The sequence below is a fragment of the Aedes albopictus genome, chromosome 3, assembly GCF_035046485.1.
Source record: "Aedes albopictus strain Foshan chromosome 3, AalbF5, whole genome shotgun sequence".
Lineage (NCBI taxonomy): Eukaryota > Metazoa > Arthropoda > Insecta > Diptera > Culicidae > Aedes > Aedes albopictus.
The window spans coordinates 11834775-11856486 of record NC_085138.1 but is presented as its reverse complement, the minus strand read 5'-3'; the positions used below and the strand labels follow the sequence as shown (position 1 = coordinate 11856486).

Here is a 21712-nt window from a genome sequence, read left to right as displayed (position 1 = left end):
TTTAAAACACTTTGTAGATATCTAGAAATTCATTGAATAAAACTTATCTGCTTGCCTTTTCGCTAAGCAAAATATTCATTGTAACCGAGCTGTAAAGAGCATATAAAAACTTGGTTTAAAAACCTATTTCTAAGCCGCAGGCATATCACGTCTTATCAGCTTTAAAACTTGGTAGATTGCATAAAGTCGTAATAAAGCCATCTTAAACCTTTTTGGAATAACCACTGGAAGCATTAAAGCTAGCTAAGGAGCTAGCAATGCGATCATATTTTGATCGATAGATTTATGCCACACAAACAGAAAAAAAAACAGCTTTGTTTTATTCTATTTGAAGTAAATCTGATGGGAAAATCTCTGGCGGGCTTAATTTTTACAGCTAGGCGGCCAAACTAACCTTGTAATGCGCTTTTGTGACCGGGATTTCAGAAGCAACCGATGGGTGGTAGGGATGGCATCATTTGCTCTGGCTCAGAGCGTTAATGATTAATCATAAATTCAATCATGATTAATGATTAATGATTAAGATTAATCAAAAATCATTAATCATAATCACAAAAATTTCTCATTTAATCATTAATCATTAATCTTAATCACACTAATTTCGCAATTTAATCATTAATCAGTAATCATAATCATAAGAAAAAAAGTTAATCAATCATTAATCATTCATCATTAAAAAATGATTCATCATATAAAATATATTATTCAATTAAAGTTGGTTTAAATGCTGTTCTAAATATATTAATTTATGATTCTTCTTTCAAAAATTTCCCAGACAGAGTTACCTTTTACTTTTGAAACTTCAAAAATATTTTTAACAATAAATCCATTTTAATCACTTCCAGTTTTTGTGATTGATTAATCATGATTTTTAATCAATGAGCCATTTTTAATCATTATTCATAATCAATAATCACAGATAAAACCAAATTTAATCATTAATCATAATCTTTAATCATCCTCAAAACCAAATTAATCATTAATCATAATCAATAATCACTGAAATAAAAATTTTAATCATCAATGATTAATCATGATTAAAATTTTTGTTAATCATGAACGCTCTGCTCTGGCTCCGGCATCATAGTAGTTCACTTTGATGTGAGAAAAGCCAGATGCAACCGGTGTACGAAAATCCTTATTGATTTTCTTTATATACTTACCATGCGAGCAAATAAAACAACTTAGAAAATGAAACACCACTGAAATTTTTTGCGAAAATGGTTTGTTTACATTTCGCAGCAGCAGCGGCTTCTTAAGAGCATACAGTCTGGGTCCACATTTTATAAAACCTATTTGTGTTTAAGTAGTGCACAAATGTATGCGTTAAGAATAAGTAGGTATACGCTAGTCTTCGCACCGTATTCATAAAGTACAGCAACTCTAGAACATGTTGCTTTTGCACCTAACTGATCTTAAACAATCTAAAACAAAACTAGGAGGGTTTAACATGACGGCATCCATATTTTTCAACACGATGATCAATTCCTGCTTGGCAATTATGTTCGCCATGTTGATGTTTGGATTGTGATTGGAATGCACAGTTTAGCAAGCTGGATTAAAATTGTTATTTTTAGAATGCCCAAATCCTCAAAATGGCGTGGCGCTTTGCCTTATTCAGAAGTATTTTAATGCATTACACCGGCAATCTTTTTTGGCATGAATTTATATGTCATAGCAACAGAGATTTCCTCCGTGAAAATTGAAAACTAAATATTATTGACATGGATGACCGACATAATTGTCGTTTTTTATTGTCAATAATTTGCAATTGCACTGCCAGTTTATGTTATGATACTTGTTTCAGATTAACTTTAAGACTTTGGCTTTAATAGTTCTTTTAAGATGTTTTTTGAACTTTTCAACGGCTTATTTGTTTTCTTGCAACCCACAAACATATCTTATCTATGCTGTATAGTATACTACAAGAACATACCATAAATCCAAGTAGCATGTTCAACGTTTTAAGCAATGGTTTTAACAACCCCCTGTAGGGTGGGCCCTTTCGGGTTTAATAGGGTTTTATCATGGGTTTATTAGAGCTGTTAAAACCACTAAGCTTTAAAACAAGTTTTAACGGTTAGATTATAACAACAACTTGTATTCTATAAGAAAACTAAAAATGTTACTTGGGGAGTCACGTGTTTCAATCATCACACCGGGTCAGCTCCCGGATTTTTTCCATTGTTCCAACATTATCCTTAAACGCCATTGTGTTAAAATTAATTGTTTCTAAGACATCGAAACGTGACCATAATGAAACTGAAACCATTGATTGAGAATAGGACATTGTGGTAATAAAAACAGACAAGAAACTGAAAAAAATGTGTTCTTCTCCGCTGACATCTTCTTGTTTTTCAAAAAAATTCACCTGCTAGAAATCAACGGAAGGAGTGAATGACGACAACGGTTGCCATGAGATGAACAGCGTGCTGTGATCTAACACCGGAGTTTGTTTGAACTTGAACACGGATCTCGTGAGCACACGCTTTGAACAGAACATGAACAGAATGCATCTCTGGTCTGAGGGGGTTTTCGAAGCCATTGCAGAGAGTTTCAAAGCATTTTCGATGGGTTTTGGAGGCCTTACGGAGGCGTCTTCGTTGGTTTCGGAGGGTCTCTGGTGCGTTACATGCGGTCCGAGGGGGGTTTAGGGGGATTTAGAAAGCACTTTAGGAAGTTTCAGAAGATTTTCAGCGGATTTCAGAGGTGTTGTGAAGGTTGTCAGTGGTTTCGGATTGTACAGGTTTGATATCCACGTGCTGGGTGCATTGTGGAGTTCCGCAGAAGACGTCCGCCGCGTCCAACAGTCAGCCGAAGAAAGAGCCAGAGTCATGGCCAACCTTGATCTGGTCGGCAACGGGCTGACACTTAGGCGTTAGGCGTTACTAGGGGTGTGATGCGTGCTAGTCTATAGCAGGTTGAGGAGTAAGACTACTCACACGCTAAAGCCACACTACCGAGGAAACATTGTATACCACACACGGATGGTACCAGGTACGTTACGTGGGGTTCAAGGGGATTTTAGGAGGATTCCAGAGGCATTGAAGGAAGTTTCAGAGGATTTTCAAAGACACCTTCACAAAAACCTTGAAAACCCGAAATCTTGACCTGAAGGACGTCGAAACGCCTCTGAAACCTACGTAATTTGGTTGAAATGCCATTGAAATCATGTTAATTGAAAAAGTCCCTGAAAAACCTTGCAACGCCTACAAAAAGCTTCAAAAGCTTTCCTAAACAACTCCCCCCAACACTTTGAAGTGCCTTGAAACGCCCCTGAAATTGCTAATATACAGTCGCCCTTGAATCTTGAGAAACAGACTACATAGAAGAATTTCGTCTTCGGCAAGGTTGATCAGGACATCAATAGCTATCCGATAGTAAACTAGTTGGTTCTAGATTTATCCGTTAGGTGGCGCTAGTGAGTCCTTAAAAATTTAAACCTCTATATCACGAGAATCCGACTACATAGAAGAATTTTGTCTTCGGCAAGGTTGATCAGGACTTCAATAGCTATCTAATAGTGAACTAGTTGATTGTAGGTTTGTCCGCTAGGTGGCGCAAGTGGGCTCAAAAAATTCTGAATTTTTGTATCTTGAGAATCAGACTACACAGAAGAATTTCAAAATCTCGTCTTCGACAAGGTCGATCAGGACATCAAGAGCTAATCGATACTAAACTAGTTGGTTCTAGGTTTATCCACTAGGTGGTGCAAGTGAGTTATAGAAATTCTTAACTTCTGTTTCTCAACAACCAGAGTACATAGAAATATTTTGTCTTCGGCAAAGTTGATCAGGACATCAAGGGGCTGTCCATTTTGTACGTAAAGCAATTTTTACGATTTTTCGACACCCTCACCCCCCCCCCCCTATTCTATTCTATTCTAGTGCTTGCACAGCCAGTATTGAAAAGCATCCTGGAAATATCAGAAATGCTTCAGATATTTTCTTGTCAATATTGATATTTGCAGCATATCAGGGATGATGTGATACAAATATTAAAACGGCCAGGCCCACTGTGCAGACTTATGGTTTTGAAGAAAGTTCAAAAACTAGCGGCAATTAGATTACCCACGTATGAATAACATAATTGACGCAATTTTTTTAATATGATACAGGAAGAAACGGGGACAACCGTACCAACCGCTTCATTTGCAGGGGGATGGGGTATGTACGTATAACCGTTGGGAGTGGCGTAGCTAAGAAGGTTAATGCACACTCCATGGTAGTATAATTTCCAGGGATGGGACAATGACATTTACATCGTATGCCCTGGCCCTAATGCCTAAGGCTTAAGCGCCCATACTCGCTCTCTAAAACGAAACAAAAAACCACCGCTACTAATCTCTCCCATTTGCATGGTCAAGTTTGATAAAGAAAATGGTATTGCTATTTTAGAGAAAACTTTCCGTTTTACGGTAGAACGAAAAGCCACCGCAGCTGTCAGACTACTGATTTTCACTGAGGTATCATCGATCTACCCTAGCGAGCCCTAGCGATGCATTGGATAGCCTTGGTTACGACGCCGATGATCATTGTTTGTTGTTGGTTTTCAGTTCAATTAGGTTCAATTCACCTTGTAAGCATGCTTTGATTTGGCCTTCAGTTTCAATGATAGGATGATTTTCAAGCCTGCGGTAGGACTTTGACAGCTGCGGTAGAACTCGGCGGCTACCGCAGAGTGGAAATTTTTCTAAAAATCCGCAATACAATTACTACAATAAAAAAAATAGAAAGATCTCACCCAATTTGAACCGGCAATCAGTTAAATCATTGATGATAAAGAAAAGCTGCATCCATCCATCCATAAGAAAAACATTAGTTACACCATCCTCTTCCTTGTTCTTTGCTTTTTTAACATTGGAGCTTTGAATCACAGATCAAAACAAAAACGATCCGAGGCGGCATTGACATAAATACCACCACATAATTCTATTTCACCTCTGTCAGCAGACATCTATCATATTCCGATGCATCGGATGTTTTCACTATTTCTATTCATTTTTTTTTCACTAACTTCGATTTTCACTGCGAAATCCTCAGAACAAGCAACACGACGAGTAAATAATAAAAAAAAATCACGAGCCAGATGCGGATACGACTCGAACTGACTCCTTTTGCATCAGTTGCCGGGATCCAACCGACCTAAACACACGAACGGAACATTAAAGTGCGAGGCAACCCATTTGATAAAATAGCTTGACGGATAACACCTGGAAGACGATCGTCAGCCAGAACGTGTTAGGTGTGACGCTACTGTAAGCTGATTTCCAGCGGTGGGCACTCGTCGATGGGTATTTTTTCTATTCCACTGAAATCCGGAAAATTGACACGAATAACGAAACATGCAGCCTTATCCCACACGCGGAAAAATACCACTTTAACACTGAACCATAGCACAAGCAGCAGAACCATACAAAGTCCTTTCCCATATCACCACGTATCGCACAAATAAAAAACGGATCTGATCAGAATTAGCCCAAATCCTTGCTGTCGGAAGGCATAGCGCCACCAGAAATTCCACATTTCAACCGGCCGAATCGATAATACACGCGGAATCGAGCAAAACGTGACAGGACGGGAAAACGCCCCACCCCCCCTTGTAAGATTTTTTGTATGAAAGTCCAAATATTTTTGTATGGCGCGTAAGATTTCTCAAACCCCCCCCCCCCCCCCCTCCCTCCATAAACCCTTACGTAATTAATGGACGGCCCCCAAGAGCTATCCGATAGTAAACTAGTTGGTTCTAGGTTTATTCGTGAGGTGGCGCTAGTGAGTCCTAAAAAAATTAAACCGCTGTATCTCGAGAATCCGATTACATAGAGGAATTTCGTCTTCGGCATGGTTGATCAGGAAATCAATAGCTATCCGATAGTGAACTAGTTCGTGGCGCAAGTGGGCCCTGTGGGTACTGGTGAGCCCTAAAAATTCTGAACTTCTGGATCTCGAAAATCAGACTACATAGAAGAATTTCGACGTCGGCAAAGTTGATCATCAAGGGCTAACGGATAGTGAGCTAGTTGGTTCTGGGTTTATCCGTTAGGTGGCTCTAGTGAGCTCTAAACATTCTGAACTTCTGTATCTCGAGAATCAGACTACATAGAAAATTTTTGACTTCGACAAGGTCGATCAGGACATCAAGAGCTATCTAATAGTGAACTAGTTGGTAGTTTGTTTGTCCGCTAGGTGGCGTAAGTAGGCTCTAAAAACTTTGAACAAATATTGATAAAGTAGTTTTTACGATGAAATAGAACTGCATGGCTACTGATTGATAACAAAACCAGCTAGGTATCAAACAGCCGTCTCATTTCACTAAATATAATACTGAACAATTTATAGTATAGTATAATTAGTTATCAACTTGAACTAATGATAACGTAATTTTCGCCAACGTGCTATGTGCTCTCAATTTGTTATCTTTACTCAGGTTCATTGTGACTCTCATCTCAAAGACATTCGTTTGGGTTGAACGTGCCTCTGGGGCCGATCTACTGATTGGTCGGCTTCATGCAAAATAGCTGTAGATAGATAAATTGAACGTAATTTGATCAACTAGCGCCCAGCAATTTGGTTAGAGGCCAGAAGACTTGAATGCACAATGGTCTATTCACAGATTAGTAAGTTTTGCTAATACCGTGGAAAATGAAGCATGTTGCACCATCTTCCATTCTCCTCTCTTTTTCGTGCTCGTTCAGGAGAGTTAGTATCCGATGATGAATGGGTTGGTTTATGTTTTCCCGATAGGCGGCTTCAATGGTTTATAGAAATTTTGAACTTGTGTATCTCGAGAATAGAACTACATAAAGGACTCTGGTCCATATAATCACAACTGTTAATTACGTGAAAATACGATCACGCATCATCAGTGGAGATCGTTTCCACTGTGAGCTTCGGAAGATGCTGAGATAGATGAGAATGAGATGTTGATTAATTTCATTCATTTATTTAGTATTACAACAACAACTTCAAGATAAAACTGAATCAACAATATTTCTCCATAATACACGGTTCGTGGCTGTCGTTCTCCATCCTCGGTCACGCCCGATGCTCGCCAAGTCACGCTCTACCTGATCCGCCCATCGAACTCTCTGCGTTCCACGCCTTCTTGTGCCAACAGGATCTGTCGCGAACACCAAATTGCAGACTTGTTGTCCGGCATTCTTGCAACATGCCCTGCCCATTATATCCTTGCGGCTTTGGTCACCTTCTGGATGCTGGGATCGCCGTAAAGTGCAGCGAGCTCGTGGTTCATTCTTCTCCGCCACACACCGTTCTCCTGCACACCGCCGAAGATCGTCCTTAGCACGCGTCGCTCAAAAACTCCGAGTGCTTGTAGGTCCTCCTCGAGCATGGTCCATGGCTTGTGTCCGTAGAGGACCATCGGTCGTATTAGCGTTTTGTACATGGTGCATTTGGTACGTGGTTGAATCTTTTTGTATCGCAGTTTCTTCTGGAGCCCGTAGTAGCCCCGACTACCGCTGATGATGCAGCTCCGAATTTCACGGCTCACGTTGTTGTCGACCGTCAGTAAGGATCCGAGGTAGACGAATTCTTCCACCACCTCGAAGATATCCCCATCTATCGTAATACTACTACCCAGATAGATCCGGTCGTGTTCGGTTCCGCCTACCAGCATGTACTTTGTTTTTGAGGCATTCACCACCAGTCCGACCTTTGCTGCTTCGCGTTTCAGGCGGGTGTACAGCTCTACCACCGTTCCAAATGTTCTGGCAATAATGTCCATGTCGTCCGCAAAGCACACAAATTGATCGGATTTTGTGAAAACCGTTCCCCGGCTGTTGAGCCAGGCTCGTCGCATCACACCTTCCACAGCGATGTTGAAGAGTAGGCATGAGAGTCCGTCACCTTGTCGCAATCCCCGGCGAGATTCGAATGAACTGAATAGTTCACCCGAAACCCTTACGCAGTTTTGCACACCTTCCTAGTCAGCTTCCTAGGAAAGCCGTTTTCGTTCATGATTTTCCATAGCTCTGCGCGGGGGAATGAGATGAGCAGAACGCTCATAAGGTGGTCCTTTATAAAAATTAAACATAAACCAAGCTCAAAGAACACTTGCAAATATTTGGAATTTTCGAATGACGAGTGCTAAGGTAATCTTTCGCTCGCAAAGCCAGAAGGATACGGTGGGCAGGATATAATAGGGTAAACAGGTATAATATGCCCCCCCTAAGCAGAAATGGCAATATATCTGAAACTGGCGCCTTTTTCCATCTATTGTTCACTGCAAATCGTTGTTACTAAAGTTAGTGAAGTGTTACATGCGAACTTTGCCTTTGGAGAGGTGGCTATGGAAGCTTTGAAACGTTTTTCGAAAATGTTCCAAAATTTGCCTTTTCAAAACAAACGGGGCAATACGCCCCATCAAAAGAAAAACGTCCAGCCCCGTGATAAAACTGTCCCAGGGGATAATTCCACCACATGCTTATCCTAGGAGGGTCTTTCAACAAGTGTTTAACTGCATAAAAGTTGCAAAGTAACACAAGCGAACAGAACTAGCTTCGTTTACAATAAAGTCAGCTCACAAGAGGTAAAATATTACGCCAAAAGCTTCGATTTCAGACTTTTTGATATTTTTATTGCCTTTCTGTACCAATCCACTAACGGACCAGCTTGATGGCAATAAATATTCAATATTTGAGATTTCTAATCGATCACGCATGCAAAAAGCGCTTGAATCGCTAGAAAACGAAGAGGGGCGTTTTGCCCCGGTGGGGCGCATTATACCCTTTTACCCTACTAGAATGCCGAACATCAACCCATTATGTAGAGAAATTATTAGAATGATGCATATTGAAATGCCTAAAAACTGTTGAAAACTATCCATTGATAAGCTACTAGCAGATTGTTTTAGTTATTACTAATGTAATCCATTTCTGGAACATTTCAAACTGTAACTTTTTGCCTTTCTCGTGCACCAAGGTGTACCGAAAGGCTATATGTTCACTCCAAAAGCGAAAATTTGATCGAGCCTCCGGAGGAGTCAAGTCTTATATACCAATCGACTCAGCTCGACGAATTGAAATGATGTCTGTGTGTGTGTATGTATGTGTGTGTATGTATGTGTGTGTGTGTGTGTATGTGTGTATGTGTACAAAAAACAAACTCACTTCACTTTTTGGCAGTAAACCTCAACCGACTTTAATGACCGACGGTTCATTCGACGCGGAATCTGGTCCCATTGTTTCCTATTGAAAATGGTTCAGATCGGTCCAGCCGTTCCGGAGTTATGGCCATTTAGGTGTTCCGGACCGGTACCTCAGGAAAGAACCAGATATGAAAACGCTACAAACCCATCCATGCGGTATATCAAACAACGGCATTTTCGATAACTTGATGAATGGTAAGCAGAAAAATGGTCTCATACCATATCTGAACCGGTAGTGTCCCGGAACCGCTTCCAGGTGTCCTGCCGGAAGTGGCCAAACATAAAAGTGAACTAAACCCATGCATGCGACATATCAAACCGCGGCTTTTTCGATAACGCGATGAACAGTAAGCAGAAAAACATTCTCAGACCATATCGGAACCGGTAGTGTTCCGGAACCGGTTCCAAATGTCGCGCCGGAGGTGGCCAAGTATAAAAGTTAACCAAACCCATGCATGCGACATATCAAATAGTGGCTTTTTTGATATCCTGATGTACAGTAAACAGGATAATATTCTGAGACCATATCTGAACCGGTTGTGTTCCGGAACCGGTTCCGGGTGTCTCTTTGGAAGTGGCCAATATAAAATTGAACTAATACCATGCATGCGACATATCAAACCACAGCTTTTTCGGTAACCTGATGAACAGTAAGCAGGAAAGCATTCTCAGACCATATCGGAACCGGTTCCAGATGTCCCGCCGGAGGTGGCAAAGTATAAAAGTTAACCAAGCCCATCCATGCGACATATCAAATAGTGGCTTTTTTGTTATCCTGATGAACCAACTTAAAAATTCTCTCTCGACGTTTATTTGACATATCATATGTAGGCGAGTTACAGTAAAAATTTCAGATCAATCGGAGCATTGATTACGGAGAATGAGATGTTTGAAGTGAGTGACTTTGCTTAAAATTAGAACAAAAATCGATTTCAAATCATCAACCTTGTATGGAAAGTCGAAAAAAATTCCGCTCCACTGTAATTTTTTTCTTTCGCGTTTTCGAATTCAGGGCATGATTCTACACCAAAAATGATCATCAGCTTACCGAGTTCAAAAATGCTGTAAACTAGTGTAAGTCGTGCTCAGTCTTGTTAGAGATCACAGTCATTTGAACCTTGTCGTCGATATTTGGCCTCCTTTGTCTCCGACATTCGCAACACAAGCAATCAAACTACTGTTCGTAACAAAAATGTCAAACGAATGCACTTCACCACGATAGCGGCTTCGGGAGACGGTTCGGCTTTTGTTATTCCTGTCTTCTTTCATAATAAGAGGAATGTTGCCCATCTGTGTGTCGTATTCAATGCAACATGCAATAATAAACAAATATTAACAATCATAATCGGAATTGCCTGAAAATCTATGCGTAAAGCTAGAATTAGACACATGTCATCGTGTCAGATGACATTGATTTGACCCTTTCTTATGTTTATTGATCTTCGTTCTATTTACTGCTCGTGTTGTGTGTAGGTAAGAGGTAACGATAGCGCACGAATGTAACAAAGCCGACTGACACCCGACTGCGGCAACGAAATGAAGGTAGTAAAAAGTGTCGAATGTTTACAAGACTGGTCGTGATTTGATGTACCGCATCCATGGGTTTGATTAAATTTTACATTTTACTACCCGGATCTGATTCCGGGTAACTACCGGCTGAACCAAACATGGTCTAGCATTATTGTCTTGTTAACTGCTCATCGGTTAACCAAAAACGCTGCAAATTGAAGGTGTCACATGCAGGGTTTGACAATTTCGACGGGACTCTCGGAATCAATTCCGGAACACTACCAGTTGTCTTCAGTGTGACGTAAGGTTATTTTCTAGCTAACTGTTCATCAGGTTATCGCAAAAGCCACGATTCGATGTGTCACATGCCTGGATTTGGTTTAATTTTACATTTGGCCTCTTCCGGCCACTCAAAACCGATTCCGAAACACTTGCTGGCCGTTCATTAGGTAATCTAAAAAGCCGCTATTTGATGTGACGCATGTACGGGTTTGTTTTTCTTTCAGATTTAACCACTTCGGCGGGAACCCCGGAACGGGTTCCGGAACACTACTGGTTCAGATATGGTCTGAGATGGTTTTCCTGCTCATTGTCCATCAGATCATCGAAAATGCCGTGGTTTGATGTGTCGCATGTATGGGTTTGGTTCAATTGTATATTTGGCCACTTCCAGCGGGACGCCTAGAACCGGTTACGGAACACTACCGGTTCAGATATGGTCTGAGATGATTTTCTTACTCATTGTCCATCAGGTCATCTAAAATGCCGTGGTTTGATGTGTCGCTTGCATGGGTTTGGTACAATTGTATATTTGGCCACTTCCAGCGGGACGCCCAGAACCGGTTCGGGAACACTACCGGTTCAGATATGGTCTTAGACTATTTTTCTGCTTACCGCTCATCAGGCTATCGAAAATGCCGTGGTTTGATGTGTCGCATGCATAGGTTTGATGCATTTTCATATCTGGTCCCTTCCTGGGGTACAGTTCCGGAACACCTAAATGGCCATATCTCCGGAACGGCTGAACCGATTCGAACCATTTTCAATAGGAAACAATGGGACCAGATTCCGCGTCGAATGAACCGTCGGTCATTGAAATTGTAGCGGTATTCGGTATTCGAGAACCAATAAATTATGTTATCATATGAGTAAACTAAGCTAAACGAATAGCAATATAGAGTCAATATCATTTAGAACGAACAGTAGTATATTTCATTACTTGCATGCAATAATGAATTCAGATCACTCACGAATAAACCCAGTTTGCTCCGCGGAAGTTATCGTTCACTCACTTGGAGCGTACATAACTCATCTCACCAAACATGCGCCAGGGTCCGTTGGGATTGAGTAATATCTCCCGTCGGGACCACTTGTCGTTACATTTAAAAGAATAAGACGCGAATGTAAAAGAATTGAACCGAGCTAGCTAAATGCAAAATGCTTGAGAGGGAAAGGGACAATACCGCTGATCGGCTCAAAAGGTAATCGGGAACCAGCTTTTGATAAGATCGTTTCTCGATTTCCGGTACGAAGGCCAAAACCCCATAAGGCGACCTTACTGAGGCACCTCAAGTTCTGTCTCGTCCACTTTGATCTGGCCCGTGGAAGAGGCAGGAGTGTGAAGTATTTGTTCAAGTAGCTTCGCGGTGTGTTTCTTGAGGTAGTATAAACGTGAGAAGTGTCCTAATGTTCAGTGTGTTAATTGTTAGATTTTTCCTCTCGATAGGTAGTGCAATAAATTAGCCAGGTTATACGGTGCGGTACTGTGCGTGATAGCGAAGTTAAGAAAAAAGGTAAAGATATTTTTTTAACGCTTCCCGAACAAAGCTTACCCCATCGAATAGCCGTTCGACGGCTTTTTATTTGCAAGTTTTCCGCACCTGCCCCCTCCCGCTCGCCACCCGCATCTGTTACGACGCTGTTTCCACACTTCTGACCCCACGCGTCAGTATTGAAGTTTTCCTGACTACCGGCCGGAGTCAGATGGGAGTTGCGCCGTCCCCATCGCACTCCAGAAGAGCAGTTTTCCCGCCAGACCGGAAAATTCATCGTTTCGGTGACCATCCCAGCACGGCGTCACCCGGCGCTATTCATTATTATCGCCATTGTTCATTCGCCCGATTGAGCGTCGCTGAGGCGACGTGAGGAACGAGGCGACACCTGGGCCGGCAAAGCAGAATACGGTCAAACAGAAATAGCGAACTGTAAGTAGCCATGCAATTATTTCTCGCTTTGGAGATGGCAGTGTGAAGCGTTAGTAAGCTTGGAAAGCGTTAGTATAGCTCCGGAGCAAAGTTAAAAATAGAATAGATCGCTAAATCCGCACAGTTAGGAGAGGTAGAAATAGAGAGGAGAGAATGAAGAGATAAAGTGGATACCCGAGTCGAAATGTATGTTCTGGAAATAAATGTAGCTAGAAGTTTTGCGTTTCTTTAGATGATCGTATGTTTTGTGTAAGTTCGAGCTTCCGTGATTGATGCACTGGTCTTTATGATATTTTTCACGTTTCGTTAGTTTTGATTGTAGTTTTGTTGAAGTATTGTTGTTACTCCAAGTCGGACTGCTTGGGATTCTCAGTCCTCCATTTTTGCCCTGAAGCGTACAGAGATTTGTGTGATTGAGACTAACTTTGCCGGTGATGATAACAGTCGACCAAGTGCATTCGGTACCGGTAGGAAGTTGCATTTCCGGTTATGTTTTGAGTCAGTCAGCGGTAGCGTCTTGAGTACTGCTCTAACGTGGAGCATTTTCCTAGTTCGTTCGGTCGTTTAATTTAAACTGAACTCGCCCTGAGGTTTGAGTTTGCCGGGCAATTTAGAACGACAGGTGGTCCTCTTCGGAGGTGGCGCATAAGCCACTTTGTTCCTTTTAAACCCGAACGTCTAGTAAAGTTTCACTGAGCCGCCTAGTGCCGGCTACAAAATCGGATAAGGTTTACTGCCAAAAAGTGATGTGAGTTCTTTTGTACACACACATACAGACACACACACACACGCACACACATACACACACACAGACATCACCTCAATTCGTTGAGCTGAGTCGATTGGTATATGTGATTTGACCCTCCGGGCCTTCTATCAAAAAGTCATTTTTGGAGTGAACATATAGCCTTTCCAGTACACTTAGTGTACGAGAAAGGCAAAAATCATAGACCATATTTTGGAAAACCAATAGTGTGCTGAAACCGGTTCCAAGTGCCCCGACGGAAGTGGTCAAATGTAGAACGAAACCAAACGCATACACGAAGCACATTAAATAACGGATTCTTCGATAACGCGAAGAACGATCAGCAAGAAAATAGTCTCAGGCCACATTTACCGGTAGTGTTCCGGAACCAGATTCGAGTGCCTCGCCGGAACTGGCGCAATGCACAAATGAACCAAACCCATACATGCATTACATTATTTTGCGACTTTTTAGGAAAACTGATTAACAATTTGCATAAAACTAGTCTAAGATCACATCAGGGACAATCGGTAAGTGGTAAAATGTGAACCGAAAGTGATAAAATGTGAAATTCGACAATGATTGCTGTCAAATTACCTGCATAAACTTTTAATTCGATAAACTAACTCTATTTTAGTTTTGTTTAGATTGTATGATTTGTTTTTGAACACAAATCTAAAAGATATTGTGGTGGTACGAATTGATAGCTTGTTCATTTTACGATTGTTGGCTTCCGGGGTTCACTGCGGTTGATCACCAAACGGATCAGGTTTCGGAAAGCACCAAATTTTGAACTTTCGGAAGTAGCAGCTGCACGAGGAGCCGCTGCTGGTGTGATTTACACTACAATATCGGATCATTCGTATTTACAGTGTATTACACTGTGACATTTGATCATTTTTTAATTCGACAAATGTCGAATTAGCGGAGTACAAATTGAAAAGTGTCGTATTAAAGAGTGATGAATACGCGAGGTTTGACAGTACATCAAATAGCAGCTTTTGTGATTATTTCTTCTTCTTTATAGCTTGACGTTCGCATTGGAACTTGGCCTGCCTCTCTTCAACTTAGTGTTCTTTAGAGCACTTCCACAGTTATTAATTGAAGGGGTTTCTTTGCCTGCCATTGCATAAATTTGTATATTGTGAGGCAAAAACAATGATACACTATGCCCAGGAAGTCCAGAAAATTTTCCCGATCGGAACGGGAATCGAACCCGCCGTTTCCTGATTGGCGATCCATAGCTTTAACCACTAGGCCAACTGGAGAAGAACATAGCTTCAGACCATATTTTAGATAACCGGTAGTGTCCCGAAACCAGTTCTGGGTGTCCCGCTGGAAGTGGTCAAATGTAAAAGTGATCTGTACCCATGCATTAAATAAATCAAATCGTGTTTTTTTAGATATTCGAATGAACGTTAGCAATGAAATAGTCTCAGACTATACTTGGCAGACCCGGTGGTGCTCCGGAACCTGTTCCAGTACCGCATCGAAAGTAACCAAATGTACCATGCGACACATCACATCACGGCTTTTTTAATAACCTGAGGAACGGTTAACTAGAAAATAGGCTCATACCACATTAGAGACTACCGGTTGGGTTGCACAACCAGTGTTTGGTGCTTTGCCGGAACTACGAAAATAAGTAAAATGAATGCAAGCGATAAATATGTGTAAGAGAACAAAACCTTGACAAATTAAAGCCACATACAAACAGACGTCTCACTATACTCACTACCCAAGTAACACACTTGTCACAGAGAGGTCACGGCAGCGCAGGTTTTTGTTGCGCAGAAGTTACTATGACTTACTTCTAGCAAGTAAATGTTTATTTGTTAGAAGTAAGCCACAGTCACATCTGCGCAACCAAAATCTGCGCCGCCGTGACTCTTCTGTACAAGTGTGTTACTTGGGTACGTTCTTGTTTTCAACGGTCAATCAAATATAACCTAAAATGTGCAGAAAAAACTTTATCGAAGACCGCAAAGTGATCTGTGATTGTGTAAAAAGTTTTATCTTAGCTTGTTAGTATCGTGTTGATATTGATCAGCCCCCAGTGTTAGTGTAGGTGCTCAAGCAGTCAACTGAGGAATCTGATATTATTCAGCTCTGCTTATACAGGGTGCGGCAGGAAAAAATGCGAAAAGTTCAAGGCACTATTACACGCTAAATATGGGACATATTTGACTATTTTTTCATGACAGTGTATCAGTCAATGTCTATATTCTAGCACTGTAAAATAAAAATGAACATATTTGATGTTTAACATATGATAATGTAAGCCTAATAAGCGGGTATCAATAAACTGCGCGCCCATTGGTCATTAAACAAAATGATCATAACAGTAAAAAAATAAATTAAATTCGATGAAAAATCAGACCACACTGACCCAAAGCCATGTAGTTTTACATACTAGATGAAATAAGTACATATATTTGATGATATTGTAGAGAAAATTAAAAATTTTGTTTTATGAGATACGAAATTAAGCGACCTGCGTACTTTTCTGCCATTTGAAGATTCTGATAGTCTTCAGTTTCAGGCGCCACCCTGTAAAGATTAGTGACCAAAATGGGAAAATTTTTAATTGACTTTTCAGAAAACTAGCCTATTAGAGATCATGGAACATTGAAATATAGATTGATTACCGTCAAATGGACGAAAATGAGGTTTGAAGTTGAAAAACACTTTCGCATTTTTTCCTGCCGCATACTGTACGTTGAACATAACGTCGGACTATGTGCCATCAATATGTTTAAAGTCATTTCAATGAAGGCTTTGATAAAATGCTTACTTTTCTTTAAAAAATATCAGGATTCAGGAACACTTTGACTTACGTCGACGGAAAGGTCGTGAGAACATATACGACGAGAAAGGCACCTTCACCACTAGGTGGATTAATTTGGGTTTTTTATTAGAAGAATATCAACTATGATCAGTTATCTAAAATAGGTTTAGGTACATAGCTCATAGAAATAAGGTAACTGCACAAAAAAAACGAAAATTTCACCGTAGATTTCCGTTTAAATGACTGCAATAACTTTCTTTTATGGGGTTGAGGTACTCCAGAAAAAATCAGACATCTACTGTGAATGTGGCATAATTCGGGCGTTAATGGGTTAAATATTCGAAAAAGGGTGAGTATTCCATGACTTTCTCGTAGAAGTGGTCTAGCTGCACAAGTTTTTCGTACGCCACATTTCCAGGTTCAGCTTCTGAAATGAGCTGTAGGAGATTAATTTTGGATACGTCGAAATGACATTTTCAGCACTGATCCTGGGATCCAATGGATTCCTTTACCTTTGTGCCTGTTGTACGAAATAAATAAATTAATAAATATATAAATAAATAAACCATAAGACTGGACTTATGGCAAAAATGCTTTGCTGCGATAATGCCCTTATGAAACTGCAAACAAGAAATGATTCAACTTTGCTTAAGCGCAGCGGTATCTGCCATCACGAGATAACAAACTATTATCAATTTCCCGGTGCAATTTTAGTTTTGCACGTAATACATACGATAAGCATGCACCTATCGATGCACTATCGCTGTCATACCTTATCAGTAGTGGCTAGTAGGTAATATGATTTCATCACACCAGGTGGTTTCGGTTTTGACATTTAGCGCAGTTTCGCCAAGTTCGACATCGATAAGTTAGTTTCTGTAAAGCGACTGGTGAAGAAATTAACTGCTGGGTTGAAGGAAGCACAATTTCTTAGAGGTGAGAATTTTCTTTTCTTAAATCGTTCAAAGTTCAATATTCGGCCAGTTCGATTCATCACGTATGTATTCTCAGAACTCCCCTGAACGCCAGCTATGGAGACGCTTCGTACTCCAGGAAAGTACATCTGGGGCGGTAACGCCGGGAGTCATGGGATCAAGTTCGAAACAGACCTTGCCTACGCGCTGTTTGTGTGCGGCTCGCTACGCCAAATTCCTTTCCGAATGGCAACGGAAATGAGGGAAGCAGGCAAGTGGGAGGACGTTGTTCTGTTCCGGGACGATTTGAAGGAAGTGTGGCTCTTTCAGGCCAAGCATAGCGACAGGATTGGGGATGGAATTAGGTTCGAAGATCTGTTTCCGATCAACTGCGACGCCAAGAAGGAACTGGCTCTGCATATGTACCTGCAAGCGATGATGCAGTGTCGGTTGAAAGAGGAGTTTAGAGCGTTCAGAATGAAGTTTTTCTTGTTTACCAATAAGTCGTTGAGTGATCGAGCAAAGTTGGAGCAGTTGCTGAATATTGAATCGAGGACTGTTGATGAACTGATGCAGTGGAACAACTGTGGAGCTTGTCATCAAGGATTCGGTCCCAAGGGTACGAGAGTTGAAACTCTGGTGGATGCAATGAACTTCGAATTGGTTGCTGTTAGGGACGGGATTGTGGATTTACTGGAGAACGGAAAAGTTTCAAACATACTGGTAAAGTATAAAACACCACTAAAGAGTGTGCTGAGGCTATCAGGAGGTAGACTTCAGTTTATGGAAGAATTTACTACTAGTCTTGATCATTCAACACACAGATGGTTGTTTGAAGAGCTTCAGAAGCACTTCATTTGGAATGACGAAATCAAATCGACAACTGGAAAACCATTGACCAACAAGATCAGTCCACCAATCAAGGCTTTGTTCGAAGGAAACTCGAGAGACAAATGTTTTCCAATATTGGCTAAAGAGCAAGACGTACGGGATTTCTTCGCAAGCTTTATTTTATGTTTACGGCAGCCTGATCCGAAGGAAGTGGTCGAAGAAGCGATTAACTCTTGGATGCGACGGTGGATCCCGCCGAATGATTTCAGAAGGTTTAGTGAAGCACAGAAAACATTGCCCCGAATTAAATTTTACGAAACGTTCAAAAGTTGGCATGAGCTGGTTGAGAAGGAGAAAGATTTTGTATCGTTCCATGTTGAAGGTAGGAAATGCGTCGAATCGATTGTCACAGAACTAAGACAACACATGTCGGTTAGATCAAATTCACGGGAAAGGTGCTATGTTCCTCGATTCATACAGGAAGTCGGTAAAAGGCAAGACTGTGCTGTCAGTGATGCGGTATTTATTGCGAATATTGGTGAAAGGAAAAGAACCGTCCTGATTGGTGAACCTGGAATGGGCAAGACAACCTGGATGGAACACGTTGCCTTCGAATTGCAGAAGAACACTGATATGGAAGTTTTCTTGATTTACTTGAACAAACTCGATGGCAGGGCAAAAGCAACGAACAAACATAGATTTGAAGTATTCATATCTGAACTTTCTGAAATAAACTTAAATGCATTGGAAACGAGTTTGAACAGTGGAACGAAGCGAACAATTCTTCTACTCGATGGATACGATGAATTGTCAGAATCTTTCCAAAGCGCCATTATAAAAATTCTTCGGGAATCGATGTCATACGACAATCTTTATTTGATTGTGAGCGGTAGAAAACACAAGCAAGATCATCTAGAGGTCCTACTCCGAACTACAGCCATCTGTTTGATACCATTCAAATACGAAGAGCAGATACAGTTTTTAAAAATGTTTTGGGGCGTTCCCATCGATAATTACCAAAAACAGCTGAAATTCAGGAATTTTGCAACTAATCTGATTGAAAAACTACATACCAATATCAAAGCTGAGTACTTTTGTTTCACTGGACTCCCCCTGATGATTCGAATGTTGGCGGAAATTTATGCTCAAGATTTTGAAAGAAGTCTCAATTCCTTTCAAGAAGACTTGGGGCAAAAGCTGTTATCATCCAGGAAACTGAATTTGCTCGACTTGTTCGAACAGTTCACCTGCATGTCGTTGAACATGCAAATGAAGAAGATTCTGAATCAGGATGCCTATTCAACGCTACAAACGAATGTTGACAGGCGCTTCAAAATTAACATCGAGCATTTCGACCTCGAGCATCAACTGGCTGCTATCAAACAGCTTGCCATAAATGAGCTTCAGCACTGTGTGAAACACCAGAATTACTCACAAACAACTCTAGAGTATATAAAAAGAATTCAAAATGGCGAAGAAAAGTCCTTGCTGATCACCGTCTCGACGGACAATCGAATCGAGTTCATTCACCGATCATACGCTGAATACTTCGCGGCAAAGTATCTATACAGAAACGTTTCCGAGTGTGAATCGGTATTGCTGAAAGTTCTGCAGCGACATAAAGTGGTTCAAATCTTCTTCTTCATGATGATTGAGGAAAACTTTGAAGCTAGTCCACAGCAAGTTAAAATTCTGGAAAACATCTGTAAGCAAGACTCGGACGTAGCGTTTATGGCCTGTTCAGGCGATCACGTGAAAATCGTGAAACAAATGCTGGAAAATCGCAGTGCGAAATCGATGAAGAAACCCCTTAAAGGAACTCTCCTGCATGCCGCATCTAATGCAGGTAGTTTTAACGTGGTTTCATTACTTTTCGAGAAATATCATTTCAGTCGTCCAAGGGCTAAAAACAAAGCCCACAGATTCTTCCAGGACCTTTATTCAATTTTTCTTCAAACTAATGTCGATATCAATGGTCAAGATGGAGACGGTTGCACGCCTCTCTTCTTGGCCACTCGGAATGGTCATTTGGAAATTGTCAACCTGCTACTATACCATTCCGCAAATGTAGATATTCCAAACTATGACAAAATCAATCCCCTTCACATAGCCTACAGATGCGGGCATTTGGAGTTGGTTCACATTCTAATAGGCCTATTGAAAAATCTGAATTCCACCGATGATCGTGCTAAAACTCTTCTTCACTGGGCTGCTGCAAGCGGTGATCTGGAAACTGCTAGGATGCTGCTAAACCGATCAGTAAACATAGACGTTCAAGATGCGGTTCGATGGACTCCACTACATTATGCTGTTGATACCGGAGGCTACGAAATGGTAGAACTCCTTATATCCCACGGCCCTGAAATCAATACTCCAGATGAAAGTGGACGAACCCCGCTGCATTGGGTGGCCTTAAACGGCAGAGTGGAAATTGGCAAATTGCTGCTAGATCACAAAGCGAACCTTGATCCGCAGGACAACGATAGATGTACACCTCTGCACCTATCCTTCACCTACAGAAATTTGGATATGCTCAGCTTGTTGATAAGCCGTTCTGCCAACATCAATATTTCAAACAACAACGGACAGAACTTGCTTCACCTGGCTTGCAAAAAAGGTGACCTCCTCATCTTCAAAATTCTTCTAAAGCATTCAGCAAGCGTCAACATCGCAGACAGACACGGTTGGACACCACTCCATTTCGCCACCTCCAACGATTACGTCCAAATAGTCAAGCTCCTCATCGAACATTCAGCCAACGTTAATGTTCCAACGAAATCCGGCCAAACAGCTCTACACATGGCGGCTAGAAATGGATACTTGGAAATCGTCAAAGTTCTGTTAGCACATTCAGCGGTCCACTGCCACGACAACAAACTGCAGACTCCACTGCGCTTGGCCAATCGGAATGGCCACTTGGAGATAGTGAAAACGTTGATTGCCGAACGACCAGTCAATGTAAACGAAACGTACGAGGACGGTTGGACCGCTTTGCACTACGCCGTTGAGGGCGAACGAATGGAATTGGTTGAGTTACTTCTACTCAACGGGGCTCGTGTAAACATTGAGGATCGAAACGGTGTAACACCAATCGACTTGGCCATTTCGAAGGAAAATGAAGTTTTATGCAATTTGTTACTTGAAAATAAAAACAATTATTAGGAACCATAATTGACGAAGATTTAACAATCTCTTTAAAAAAAAGATGGAGCACTGCTTAGATGAAAAAATGCATTCACGAAAACAAGTCATTCTTTATTACACCACCAAACCTAACCTCAAAATGATTGATAATTCTCAGGTCATTTTGACAGATTACACACATGCACGAAAAAAAAAAACGGATCATATTTCTACTTTATCAATCTTGTTGCCGTCCTTTTCAAGCTCATGTTACATCTGTCAAAATAACCTGAGAGTTGTCAGTCATTTTGAGATTAGGTTCGTTGGTGTAATAGAGAATTGACAGTTGTTCGTCGAATACTAACCTCTAATCTTACCACGTCTGGTAAGTTATCTTTCCCCGTTCTCGCTCTTCTCTCTCTTTTAGAGACCA

The 21712-nt window shown here is 41.1% G+C and overlaps 1 protein-coding gene across 1 annotated transcript; it reads left to right on the top strand.

Annotated features, from left to right (window-relative positions):
- The first annotated feature begins 17208 nt into the window (after window positions 1-17208).
- On the top strand, window positions 17209-21335 carry LOC109421769 (uncharacterized). Its single transcript, XM_019696304.3, has 2 exons — window positions 17209-17347; window positions 17423-21335. Exon 2 carries the CDS (start codon window positions 17443-17445, stop codon window positions 21316-21318), a length of 3876 nt encoding a protein of 1291 aa, XP_019551849.3. The 5' UTR covers window positions 17209-17347; window positions 17423-17442; the 3' UTR covers window positions 21319-21335.
- Window positions 21336-21712: the final 377 nt, after the last annotated feature.

Coding starts and splice junctions, on each gene's coding strand:
- LOC109421769 (XM_019696304.3), top strand. CDS start 17,443: ATGGAGACGCTTCGTACTCCAGGAAAGTACATCTGGGGCGGTAACGCC.